Source organism: Ptychodera flava, chromosome 5, assembly GCF_041260155.1.
Source record: "Ptychodera flava strain L36383 chromosome 5, AS_Pfla_20210202, whole genome shotgun sequence".
Lineage (NCBI taxonomy): Eukaryota > Metazoa > Hemichordata > Enteropneusta > Ptychoderidae > Ptychodera > Ptychodera flava.
In genome coordinates this window covers 36,653,218-36,667,200 of record NC_091932.1, presented here as the reverse complement: position 1 = coordinate 36,667,200, position 13,983 = coordinate 36,653,218, and the positions used below count along the sequence as shown (strand labels likewise).

The 13,983-nt window shown below is 37.1% G+C and overlaps 1 protein-coding gene and 1 long non-coding RNA gene across 2 annotated transcripts; both read right to left on the bottom strand.

The window, feature by feature from the left end:
* Positions 1 to 230: 230 nt before the first annotated feature.
* On the bottom strand, positions 231 to 12,517 carry LOC139133813 (polycystin-2-like protein 2). Its single transcript, XM_070700580.1, has 10 exons — positions 12,394 to 12,517; positions 11,719 to 11,796; positions 11,174 to 11,313; positions 9,366 to 9,637; positions 8,161 to 8,244; positions 7,598 to 7,707; positions 6,639 to 6,754; positions 5,438 to 5,642; positions 1,998 to 2,175; positions 231 to 1,741 (listed from the first exon to the last, which is right to left on the bottom strand). Exons 5-10 carry the CDS (start codon positions 8,228 to 8,230, stop codon positions 1,656 to 1,658), a joined length of 765 nt encoding a protein of 254 aa, XP_070556681.1. The 5' UTR covers positions 8,231 to 8,244; positions 9,366 to 9,637; positions 11,174 to 11,313; positions 11,719 to 11,796; positions 12,394 to 12,517; the 3' UTR covers positions 231 to 1,655.
* A 366-nt stretch (positions 12,518 to 12,883) lies between these two features.
* Positions 12,884 to 13,728, bottom strand: LOC139133812 (uncharacterized). Its single transcript, XR_011552646.1, has 3 exons — positions 13,678 to 13,728; positions 13,320 to 13,354; positions 12,884 to 12,975 (listed from the first exon to the last, which is right to left on the bottom strand). It is a non-coding gene; the product is annotated as an uncharacterized lncRNA (long non-coding RNA).
* Between the last annotated feature and the right edge of the window lie 255 nt (positions 13,729 to 13,983).

Sequence of the window (13,983 nt, the reverse complement as noted above, 5' to 3'; positions counted from 1 at the left end):
TTCGAAGGGTCTATGTTTTTATATTCTGCCGCTGGTCTGAGCGCATTGATACATGCTTGGTTACAACAGCTGATCAAGTCGTCGATCGCATCGTGTCGAGTGTATACAGTCTAAACAGGATTATTTCAGCGAAATTTACCGCAGTTCAGAAAAGGAATGGAGCCAATTTTACTTATTCTGTTCACCGTCCCGGTGTTCTGGTGGATAATTATTACACGGACAATATTGTAAGTTTGAATTCACTTTAATAACTCTTGCTGAAACATGGCTGACGTGAACAGGAACGACGATGTAGCGCGGAAATACAACAGATTGTAAACATCACCTTTTAATTTTCTACAACACAACAACCTGTCCTGTAACTCTCTTTAGATCTGAAAAAAAGGACGTTCAATTCATATGTACTAGTAATATGTTTCGTTTTATATTGGTAAATTTTGATTGAAGTGAAAAAGATGGATTTGATCGTTAAATGCAAGATGAACATCATAACATCAAAATCGGAAATAAACAACAATTGATGACGTATAAAATGCCGTATCAGACTGATGTTTTACGTTCCATGTCACGACGCGTCAGAGAGACACGGATACGGTCATGGGTATATGATAATTGTGTGTGTGTGATAATATATGTAAATGTGTTTTGCTTGAAGTGGGAAGTAAAAGTTGTCGTGTGTACAAGTGATTGGGTTTTTGGATTTCATCGAAAATGCTGATTCACAATAAGAATTATGAACAACTTATTTCCAATGCAAAATTAGCATCATCTTTGCATTTACAGCCGTTGATAACTATAAAATGTACTTACTTAGAATAGGATGGTTACAAGTGCATATTTGTACAAGACATTGGATTTCTCCGCAAATGTTGATCCGCAATACATTGCAGTCTATAAGAAAACTATGAACATTGTTTTGAACATAAAACTAGCAACATCTGTACATTTATAGACTTTTGATAATTGACATTAATGTTCTTGATTAGACGTGGTTCAAGAGCATATGTGTACAAGAAATTTGAATTTGGAATTTCAGCGATACAAATTTACTATGCATTATATTTTTTACCGTAACTTAATCTGGTGTTTTACAAGTGTTTGACAATTTTAGAAATGCTCTTGATCAGGATAGGGTATTTGAAAGTGCAGCTGTGAACAACAAGTATGATATTGGGATTTCAATCAAAAATATAAATTCACTTTTCATGGTAACCTAGGGGTAAGGTTAAAAAGTATTCCTTGCAATGCAATTAAGACACTATTGATATGGAAGGGGAAGGCCTCACAGTTTTGCGCATGGAATTGGGGAAAGTAACTTTTTCCGCGCTTTTGAATGGTCACTATTTTCCGCCCTCTCCTGTCCAGTCACTTAATGAAAAATCAGTACCCTTTCAAATCACTGAGTCCTCTAAAATGTTAGCAGATGACACTACATATCAGCGTTTCGGTGACAGTAACCATTATAAATGGGTTTACATTTTATGCACATCCATTGATTATTAAATCCTGAAAAAAAGGAGTTCGATGTTTAAAGATGGGTTTTATGAAAAGTGTTATCAATACCGTTTAATTTTTGGTGAGTTCGATGGCAGAAATTTCACTGTTTTTTATCACGAATTTACACTTGATTTTATTTTAAGTGACTGCCCCAAGTGTTATTCATTAATGCCACGTCGTTGATGGAAGGTACCTCTACCAGCGCGAACGTGGACTGACTTGGTGGATCGGAAACGACCTGGACCTGGAGTAAAGAAGAAACAGACAATCAATCAAAGACAGGACATAAAATTGCATTAATTGATATCGTTCGATCTATTTATTGTCTAATGACAAGATGGCACTGACTCGTTGATGTCTTAGGAGAGGGGAATAAAAAGAAAGAAAGACAACGGAAAGAGACAGTGGCAGAGAGAGAGAGAGAGAGAGAGAGAGAGAGAGAGAGAGAGAGAGAGAGAGAGAGAGAGAGAGAGAGAGAGAGAGAGAGAGAGAGAGTATACCTCTCAGTATGTCCAAAATTTCGTGAATACTAGCCATCGCTTTCTCGTTTTGTGCCTTGAGAGAGTTTAACTCGTGATTGATGCGATGTATTTCGTGCAATTGCTGCTCATATTTTTGCTCTTCTCCACTGTTCAATCCCTTTTTGTTGATTGTATCCACCAGAGCGGCCATTTGATCCTTGATGAAAAAAACACCGAAAAATGAGAAAGGTATCATTTAAAACCATAGGCGGCTTCTTCTCATCATAACACTGACACCTGACAAGAACGTGCATTGTTTCATTTAGCAGACTAAAAAATTTCAGTGACTTAATAGTCGCGCCAGCGGCTCGTCTGGTTCCCTGCCCCCTTTTTACGAAAAGGGTCAGGTATGCGCCATTCTATTCACGGCACTGATTGGACGACACTATGGAACATGTCGATTGGCTAAGGGGAGCACCTGCGTCCGCTGCGTCCGCTGCAGTGTTATATGTTATTTCAAATTTCAAAAACAAACAAAAAACTAACTCGATTCTGTCATTCGGATCATGGAGGTAGCTCTGCTACCTCCATGTTCGGATGAAGTACGCTCTTTCACAAATATATCAGCTCGTACGACGTTTTGCATAATGAAACAGATTGATTTTTGAAGACTTGTGTAATGTTCATGTAACTGCCCCTCCTACTTTGTTGCTGAGTTACTGTCAAGGGCGCAGTCATTTCGAACATTCCAGCCTGACATCACGCGCCACGCGCATCCGTCTGGTTCCCTGCCCCCTTTCTACCGTTGGCTGCGCTACACTCACGAAAAGGGTCAGGTATGCGGCAGCCATTTTGCCCAGATTTTGGGCAAAATGGCGGACGCGCGTGGCGCTTGATGTCAGGCTGGAATGTTCGAAATGACTGCGCCCTTGACAGTAACTCAGCAACAAGTAGGAGGGGCAGTTACATGAACATTACACAAGTCTTCAAAAATCAATCTGTTTCATTATGCAAAACGTTGTACGAGCTGATATATTTGTGAAAGAACGTACTTCATCCGAATGACAGAATCGAGTTAGTTTTTTGTTTGTTTTTGAAATTTGAAACAACATATAACACTGCAGCGGACGCAGCAGACGCAGGTGCTCCCCTTAGCCAATCGACATGTTCCATAATGTCGTCCAATCAGTGCCGTGAATAGAATGGCGCATACTTGACCCTTTTCGTACATAGGGGGCAGGGAACCAGACTACCAGACTAGCCAGCGGCTTACTGACTACGCATGCGCAGATTCATAACATACTATGCGAGTAACCGGAAGTGCACCCGACTTTCATGGGCACCGCCATGTTTTTTTGAGTACTCGTAAATAAACAAATACGAAACGTGCAAATTATTATTTTATAACATGCCATTTATAAAATATATCTCTTTTATAAGCAAGTAAGTATTATTGTCCACCTTGTCGCTGATACAAAATATCGTTAATATCACGCCTAAAAATAGAAAAAGGGAGAAAACTGCCGTGCATATGAACGAGGGCATACGCAAAGAATGCTGGGATTTAATTTTAGAAAAGCGCCCCCTGTGTCAATGACTAGATTCAAAAATTGCCAGTTTTTAGACAGAACACTATAGTTTTCAGCTTACAAGTGGAAGATGGGCAGTGCAGTTACCATTGCAATGATAATGATGGCACAATACGTCCCTTGTTAAACATAATATGCTGTTATCATGGTAAAAATTGCCAATTTTTGTCCAACATTTTTACACATTACAGAAAATCTATACCTGCACTGCTGCAGGGTTTGATGTCGTGTACGTACGTGAACTGCTTTCATCAGAGGGAATCTGGGCATAGTTGTCATACAAACGTATATGAAGTAACAATTAATTCTATTCTATCATGAATCAATACAAATAAAATTTGATAATCTTAATCCCTGGTGCGACACCAAGGGCTGAGCCCTATATAATATTAGAGGCCTTGTCGGCCTTTGTGGACCATAAAAGAACTCTGTCACAACGTGAGTATGTATTTTGAACTGACTTCTGCCAGTGGGATTCGCAAACAATCATCATATGGTAGCTTCCGTTTTTTACGGGGAGGAGGTCGGTAGAAATTAGGAGGGGGTGACTTTTACAAAACCGTTTTTAAGGGGGCATATTTACAATCAAAGATTGGAGGGGATGGTTCAATTTTGCGAAGGTTTGTATGAGCTTATGACAAAAAATAACAGAATTGACAAAAAGTGTATAAAACAGAATACGAGCATGGCTTTATTCTCTCTGAACGGGTGATAACAGCAGATAAGAGCATTTTGTACATAAAAGTGAAATCCTTAAGTTGACCAAGAGAAATAAGTGTCATGCCATGTTCGCACCATAACTTTTATGACACCTTGAATACCGGGAAATAACTCAAATGTTTGGAAATATGGTGTTTTACGAAGTGTTTGCAAGTTTGTAATTACATACTTTAAACAAAAAAATTGATTTTTGGATTTCACTGATATGTTGATTCACTGTACATACTGTAGTCTATTAGAAAACTATGAACAATGTTTTTCCAATATAAAACTAGCTAAATCTGTGTATTAATAGACACTTGATCATTGATATTAATTTACTAGATTAGACTAAGGTGGATACAAGTGCATGTCTGTGCAAGAAATTTGATTTTGGAATTTCACCAAAATGTTGATTCACTATATACGTTGTAGTCTACGAGGAAACTATGAATAATTTTTTACAATACAAAATTAGCTAAACCTGTGCTTTTATTGATAATAGACAATTGATATAAATATACGGGATGAGAATAGGGTGTTTGAAACAGCAGATGTGAACATCAAATATTGGTATTTCACCCGTGATTATTTGACAAGTAAATTCAAAAAGGACTCTCTGAAAGTTCATAGGTCAAATGAGAAATTACATGTCAATTAAGATATTAATCATACGGAATGTGACATCTGGGTTAGGGTCCTGTTTTTCTGCAGGAAAATCGGGGAGGGTGATTTTTTTCTTTCAAACACTTTTGAAGGTTCACTGTTTTTCACCCATGGGCCTTAGGGTGAAAAATTTTAATGTATTAAATCAGATGAATTTATTTGGGGGTCACATTTTACAATTAATGAATTGGGGTTAAAGTTCAGGGGTCACCTTTTGCATTTCATTTGTAGCTTAAGTTCCAACGACCCCCTCCCTGTAAAAAAGCGAATGCTCCCTGACTAATATTTATTTCATGCAGTATATATGACTTCACTGACATTGGAGTATGCAGCAATCACATTAAAGGTAGGGCAGTTTAAAAAACAGAAATTGCATTATTTATTAAACTAAAATTACAACGTAGTCTTTTGTTTCTGACAGTACTCGATCCTTTCAGTGTCACTCTTCTTTCAAAGTTATAGTTCCGAAAACATAATGCATACGCACTTGGTCGTTTCTTTGAAGTTTACTAATAGATATTTCACCTTTATTTGAAAAGTAACCTTCCTGACATCGTTGTCTTTTCCCTCCAGGGCCATGTCGTCGTCATAGTACTCTACCATCGGTGCACACTTTGTCTGTACGTGTTTATAGTAAGCCAGCTTCTTCTCATCAGAGAGGTTGTCCTCTAAAGACAAAATAATCGCGGCTCTTTCCATCAGAGCATTGGAACTTGCATTATCGTGGATCCTATGAGATAAGAAATGGCAACATCGTTTCTGTTACATTCATCTCTGCAATTATAATGACAATCAATATATGAGCGTTATGGGCCATCGTAGTATCGCTGAAATGCCAGGCTTGGCAACAAAAATACTCTTATCACTAACATCGTGCCTCTATTATTTATCGAGTTTGAAATCGTATGGGTTTTATTTCTCAAATGTTGAGCGTTGGTAATTTCAAAAACCAATCACTCTTACAAACAGCCATGGCGATTACTTAGAAATCTCAATGACTAAAAAGATATATGCTACCATGTTTTATGAATGACAGAGTGAAGGAAAGAGGTGTAAACGGTACACAATCTGTCATGTAAACATCAAAGCATTCAGGGTCTTTCAGTACAACTGCGTATATCGATATTCCTCAGTCTAAAGTCTGGTAGAGGTTTTACTCCGCGGTTAAGATGCTTCTTACGTCCTGAGAATGTGACATACAAGGTAGTACACGGAGTTATACTTTACAATGTAGTGAAATTGTGCCAACTGGTTTGTAAAGACAACAAATCCTTTTCTTTCACCGAATAAATCGGAGTTTCTGTTAACATGGCACATTGTAGTTTTCATAGATAAGAAGTCAGGTCAACATTGTTAATGGAAGAATGCGCCTCGGAGACTGATATTCTGACTCCTTAACTTGTAACAATACTGTTTTAGTCTACCACTTGTGGACGCTCGTTTTCTTGGAAGCTCATGGAGTGGCTAAATGTTTCACCGTCTCTTAGTTCTTTGAAGATCGATTTTTCGATATTGGTGGGTTGATAAAAAATTGGCCATTTGTGTGTATATTTCTTCGCGGTGACCCTTGACTTTTATTCTTAATTTTGAAAGGGAATTATCTAAATTTCAAACAATAGTTCACAGAGTGTAGTACCTCTAACTTACCAAACGAATGTGTTTCTTAGGAGAGTACCATAAAGCTTAGAGAATTAAGATTTGACTGGGGATGGCATCCTTAGCTTACCTAACAAATGTCTCGCTGAGCATAGCAATGAAGAGGTTAAGCAAAACAATAGCAGAGATTGCCAGGTAGGTACCAACCAGGATATCACACATAACAGGGTTTTCTTCTTTGAGTCCCTACGGTACAAATAACAGGTGCAGGTACTCTAGTAGTTTAACGGCAGAATTAACACTCATTTTTGAGTAACCTGAAAAAGTTAACTCTGGGAGGGGTTAAAATTATCAATCAAATTAATTCTGTGTGTCCTGTCATAGACATACCAAAAGATTGACACAATTAATTGATAACTTCACGCGACCGAAGGTAAAATAAATTAACAGGTTTATAAGGTGTAAATTGTGACTTTGTGTGCAGCAAAAATATTTTAAAGTCAATTGTCAATGAGTCAGCTCATGCATTTTTTAATAAAGAGTTATTTTGTGATATTAACACGACTGGAACTAATTGGGGATAATTGGATGGTGAAGCAATGTCGATTTCATTTCCCATGTAAGCTTATCTGATTTCTTTTTTACATTAGACACTTGTTTCTATAAGTAATTTGTAATATTGCAACATTCAACTATTGGGCACCTAACATTTTTGAGAAATTTGAAAAATATGAAAATCCAATTATCCCAAATTAGTTCCAATCGTGTTTATTGCAACTACATTTCAACGAATATTAAATTTTAAAGAAAATACATTATTTGACGAACGAATTTTATGTGATTTTTATGGATTTTGAAATGGTTTAAGGTGTCATTTCGGCAAAACAAAAGTAACATGAAATCCTGACTTCACAAAATAGACGATCGATGTAGTGGTACTCCGAAAATTACCTACAAGTTTGTTTCAATCTAACTTCATCAATGGCCCGTTTTGGCTCTGTAATTGTCGTTCGAATGATGTGTGTTACAGTGAACAATGCAAAAGTTACAGAGCGCAACTGGTCAACTGTTGCAGTTAGTTTTACTCACGTCATAGTTGTATTCATCGACAAGGGTCATTCTGAACAAACTAAAGAGCGTCTCCGAGACAGTCTCGAACTCCTCTACGTCACCACCGAACATCATCCAGAATGAACAGGCTGAAATTATGAATTATGTAACTATTAAACTAACCACTTAATTATTATGGAGACAGGTTAGTCGACAACAGCGAATGTAGTGATATTATGATTCATGTACTACTTGCAAACTCAAGTTTCCTGGTTTTGAAGGTGCAATTGAAAATGTTAACTCTTTTTAACAACTATCAAACGTAGATTTCAAAATCTGAGTGGCCCTTCAAATATCGCAGGGTAGATTAGGTTTACATGGTAATAATAAATTGAATTATGTATTTCCAACTGTGAACCGTACTCTGTCCGGGACACTGTATGTCTCAAGTCGACTCTGGAAATAAAATTTTAAGGCAATTTTCAAGAGTAAAGTTTAACTTAAGAGTGGTTTTACGCTTGCTTAATGAGAAATCAAATACGTATGAATATCCCGCCTGTGAGGCAAGTTTACCACGTGACTAGAAAGTGTTGTATACTTACTGTAAGGTAAGTAGACGATGAAATAAAGGAAGCAGAATCTCGCAACATCGCCAAGGATATTGTGACACATAACAATGAAAGGACCTATAAGGAACAAGACAGCCGTAAAAGTTCACCACGTATGCAATATTCGCGGAAAGTAAATCATACCTCATCAACTGTTACCTGGAAGGATATTTCATGATGTATAATTATGTGGTTCATAAGCCCAGAAAGATATATACTATTTTTACTAATAGCAAATTTCATTACATTACACAGAACTCACGAAGTAGATATTTCACCGTCATGGTCCGAAATATATCAGTGCAATAACAAAACCAACTTGAACACAGCAACACCCGTCACTCATTGACAATTTGTCTCTAGTTTCAAACTTTTGTGTATGCGGTTATTTCATTATTGAAAACAGTGACCTTTGTTTTCATTGCTGCATTAAACAGTTCTTATAAAATCTAACAACCTGGGTTGACAGTGATTGTCTGGTGCACATAGGAACGACAAAGAGATGCCTAGGAATATTTAAAAAGACTACATAGATTAATCATAACAGTTGTCAGGTTTAAGCAACCTCTATCGGCGACTTTATACTGCCATAATGCATCGTGGACGATTGACACCGCGCTGTGGAGAACTTTCGGAAGAATTTAAATGAAATCGAAGACTTCTATTTGGTGACAGGTTGATTCCCTACCAAAATTCTGATTTTTCAACAGTGCCAAATAAGGAAACTGTAGTATACAACTGGCAATATGCTAAGAATCTTTAAGACCTTAATTCATGACACTTTTAGATGTAAAAATCTTATGTGAATCGCTTTAATTTGAACTTGGCCGTCCTGCATCCTGAATTTACAACAATAAACCAAGCAGAATAACGATTTCCGAACACAAGAGGGAACCTAATATCATCTAGATATCTGTACATACTGTTCAAGTTTAAAGGGAAACGATGGAAATTTTATCCATTTTGTAGGTGAAACAAAAATATACGTAATTTCCCTTAACCCGACCCACCTCACTTTACACCCCTGATCCTAAAAGCATTTGTTGTCAAAAAAGAACTCGTGGAATTTACATGTTTTGTCTTCTTTATTTTAGGCAAAAGATTAAACCAACAAAGTCTAAACCATTCCACGCATTTTTCAAAAGCATTATTGTAGGAAATTCACATATTTTTGACCTCCCATAAGACTGAACACTCACCCAGTGACGTGAATGCCCTCGCAGTTTTCAAAAGTCTAACCCACACAAAGATTATTGTTATGGCAAAAAGTCGAATGTGGATTTTGGCAGCCCAGCTCTCCAGTTCACTCTCATCCCCAAAGATTCCTATTCCAGTCGTCTCAACGGCGGGCGACGTGGCATTGGTGTTGTCTTCTGGCCAACAGAGTTCATCAGATACGATGAAGATGTCAATGACATGGAAGATAACACAATTTATCAGGAGGATATAGACACACCAGTCACAAATATTCCTGCAATGCAACGCAGAACAGAATAGTGAACTGGCCACATTCCAAGGTAAGATGACACCAGGTAAATTGAATTTGTTGATAACATTTACAAAATGAGTTTAGATCCTGCAGATGTTTGGCTCTGCTATTTCATCGTAGCCACAAGGTTCATAGTCACCAATTGTGGCATTCAACATCATAGCCATACAGGCTCTTGAAGTCAAATACGACATTGACAATTGGCCATTAACAGCAAGAATTAGAGGCTACTGTCAAACCAAAGGCAGTTCCTGAATCTTTTCACCTGCAAACATTCTACTTAAATCGTTCAGGATTTAGATGATAAGACACCGATCTTTTCAAGTGCCAACACATTTTCAAGTTCCAAAAACAAACTTGAATTCGAATTTATTTTTCCCAATGAATGAATTATCTAATGCATGAGTTTATCAATATTGATAATAGTTTACACAAATGAGTTTGTTTCAGTATGCCAATCAAGCGAATGGTCATTACCGATAAAATATTCATTGGCCTAAAATTGTGCGTTAAGAATGAATTGATAGACAGCTAGCCATTTTAAACTACTTTAATTTTCATTCTCAATCAATATGCTTTTCAAATATGTGAACAGCCCGGACCAAAAACAAGATGCCTTGAAAATTGGATAGATAGCTGGGCAGCAGACGCTCTGAATGTTATACGCAAGAACTATTGATTTCAATGGGTTTGTGTTGGATTAATCCATGGAAGTAAGTGGAAATCATGAGGGTATACCTGTTCAATATATCATAGCGCTTGAGTTGTCGCATGGAATGAAATGAAATCGAGGGGTGCCTCAGAAATTCAGATGGTAAACCCGATACCAAATTGAATGCACGGCTGGACGCCTTAGTACTGCTTGTGTCTCAATGATTCAATATATGTAATTCTGTTTCTAAAGAGCAAATTTCAATGTGACAATTTCTTAATACTTTGTTCCCTTTTAAGAAAACCTACTTTGCAACATATGCTTGTTTAGAACATCTTTGATCGCATCACATTGCTGATTGTTTCAAATGTACCCAGTTTTAGTGAGTGTGTGATGTATAGTATCTCAGGAATATTCCTCAACAATTTATACAAAGGATGTTGATTTCATGTTTTGACTGAAGTAAAATAATTCAAGTGAGATACTTATTCGTTGAAGAGAGCAAAACAGAAAGGTCACTAACTCTGATAATATTTTGTTCAGATTTACTGTAAGTAACTGCTAAAGTATTGTCGCTTGTCTAGGGTCAATCTACAACTTTTACAGTGACCGTGGTCTGTTAAAGCACAAAATCAGTCGATTAAATTTGCATTTTAACCAGTCTAATGTTAATATATACGGAAATTTGCTGATGGGATAAGGTCTCTCAAAACGACAACTTCAAGTCGATGCCAACCAGGCGAAAACAACGCTTTATAATTCGCTCTTCAGGGAAATTTGCCCAAGTGTAAACGATCATGAATCAATAGAATCCTATACATTTGACTGAGTTCCGACAGAATGTCTCAAATAGCTTGTTTTCTAACCAGTAATTATGGAAGTACGATGATTTCACACTTTCAACTTCTTCTTTTTCTCTTTCAAGCCATTCTTTTTCAAGTGGCCATCTTGGATGACAATCCTTGAAATCGTCTTCGATGAGATTGAGTTTCCAAACTTTCCAAGCCTAGGGAACGGAATGACAAGTTATCAGTTCAATAATTATATTAATACTTTTTTGGGGGAAGACATGCTTCTAAAGTTGTACTCTTAAAATAGAATATACGGGCAATTTAGCACTTAGTATGGATGATCTAAAGAGTACTGGGAGCGGTGATCTGAATACAATAAATGGGTTCAAGAAAATTAGACATACCCTGTTCCAATAAGCCAGTGATACAAATCAGACTAATACGCATACTACAGAACATAAAATGTATTTAACAAAAACAATATATCACTCTAAATTTGTGCCATTGCTATCTCTTGTCTAGTTAGTTGGATACTTCAACAGGTCTATCTATCTATCTATCTATCTATCTATCTATCTATCTATCTATCTATCTATCTATCTATGTTGTCTTGTACTTACGTCCACTTTGTGCTTAGAATTAGCAAAGTCAAGAAGTTCTTGAACAATTAAATAAAGAGTGAAGGAAATGGCCACAATCTGCAAAGAGAAGACCAACACATCTTATTTGCAACAAGGATCGTCCAATGAAGTTTACTTGAGGTCGGTTTGATGGTTAATTGATATGTACGACGTTATGCGTGACTCTCTTTTAAAACTTTCGAGGAAGAAGAATGGAACAGAATGGGAAAGTGAATAATATTTTTATGTATAAATGTTGCCAACTTTCTCAGAGCACGCAAAGCACGCAGAGCACATAGTCTTTTTTTTACAATATCTTCCGCAAGCTAGAATCCCTTTTTTTCGCCTCCAACCGCACCATGTATTTTATCACATCACAGTCCATTGTTGTGGTTTTTTGACACGCCTTCATTATATCTTCTGGTCAATAGCTGTTGCGTGCATTTTTGTGAACAATATTCAACTTGTTGTTTGAAGTTAAGTACAAAGAATTTCTAAGGAAGCTCAATAAAGAGTTTTTTTAACACGCAGGATTACCGTTCCGAGAATTTGGCTCATCAAGCTTCAATGAGGACACGTGCAACTCCCAGTTGGGACCAATTTTTCACGAGCTTGCTCTATGCATAACCTACACCGATTGATAATTTGCTTCTAATGAATATCGTAACCTATTACCCAAAGAATAATTCTCCAAATATCTCCTGGAATGTAGTAACATGCTCTGGCATCGGGTTTTATCACAGCAAGTGCCGACCACAGTAGAATGTAAACGATATCCAACAAAAAATCGGTCAGGGCAGCCCGTCTATATTAAAACAAGACAAAGTAACGGAAGACTTATGGCACAGCAATTGTAATGGTCACATAAGCTGCTTTACATCTAGCCTAACTACTTAATCTTGTGAAGAAGACTTTTGGAGGATAAAGTAAACAATCCCCAGCATAATAAATGACAAAGATTTTCTATTTCACGGTATGAACGGTGATTTTGATGATGATGATGATGATGATGCTTTGTTGTTGTTGTTGTTGTTGTTGTTGATTATGATGATGATGATGATGATGATGATGATGATGATGATGATGATGATGAACACGATTTATACAGAACATTCTTCAATGATAAAAATACGCAGTCACATCAAAGCACAGTATGGCAACACACCTTCCGAACACAATCCACATGACTTCAAGCAGTCTCTGGATAACCTCATGTTCTATGTTCTCATGTAGTCGAAAATGGACGATTATCTGCAGCTATAATATAAGAAAAATCACATATTAATGGCAGAAGTCTTGATGGAGAGAGAAATTTCAAATTATCGACATACAAGTGGTTCATTGCCATGAGGCGAAAGTAAATGAGATTATTACAGTGTACATTTGGTTGATTGTAAGTGGAGTTAAGCACGCGTAAGGTTTTAAACGTCGATTAGGCAACTGCGAGCAATGGAAACAGACAAAGTTTCCTCCACCACTGTATCTAGCGTTTTGTCAGGCCCTATAAACACTTGACGTTGAGTAATATGCAAAGACATCAAGCATAGAAAATGAAAGGGGGATACCATCGACAGAAGCAGAAAGGTAGTCTGTACTCTTACCGGCGTGCGCGTACAACTGTTCAACCTTCCTTTATCTGTAAGAAAAGAAAAATGATGGGAGAATGCTTATCATGAACATTATGCACTATTGTCTTCTCATTATTATTATTATTATTATTATTATGAGCAAACAGAATTAAATGAATATTCGCTCATCGTTTTCAGCTCGTACACCGTACACGCCATTTGGCAAATCTTCCCATTCTTCCAATACTGATCTAACACGTAAAATTTCTAATTTTAGTTGGCATCTGAAATACAAGGCCGACACACAATAGTCCAGTCAGACTCCGAGTACACAATTATCATGATACAACATATTTCGTAGCTTAAAATTCGCTGAAAATTACCAACTCACCGTTTTCATCTGGTTTTGGAACATCGTCTCCCTTAAAATTTCAAAGGAAAGACAGGTATACCAAGAAAATCATTTCGTGCACATCCTTCAAAAGAAAGCTCCTGTTGAAATTGCAGTTGCCAACATAATTTCCTTGCGAGTTCCTACCCATGAGACATATTTTGAAAACATTTTGCCCTTAGATGTCAGACCCTAAGGGTGAATGAGGCGTTTAGAGTTCGTGGTCATTACAAGAAAGCAAAACACGCGATTAATATTATAATAAGATGGCTGTCGGAGCAGCAGCTTTGGCCACTCTAACTTCGA

What these genes read in the sequence shown, in the direction of transcription:
- LOC139133813 (XM_070700580.1), bottom strand. Translation starts at nt 8,230, where the DNA reads ATGTGTCACAATATCCTTGGCGATGTTGCGAGATTCTGCTTCCTTTAT. An exon ending in CTCAGCGAGACATTTGTTAG is followed by an intron (nt 5,643 to 6,638) that starts GTAAGCTAAGGA and finishes CTTATCTCATAG; the next exon opens with GATCCACGATAATGCAAGTT. An exon ending in AGGTTACTTTTCAAATAAAG is followed by an intron (nt 2,176 to 5,437) that starts GTGAAATATCTA and finishes TTTTTCATCAAG; the next exon opens with GATCAAATGGCCGCTCTGGT.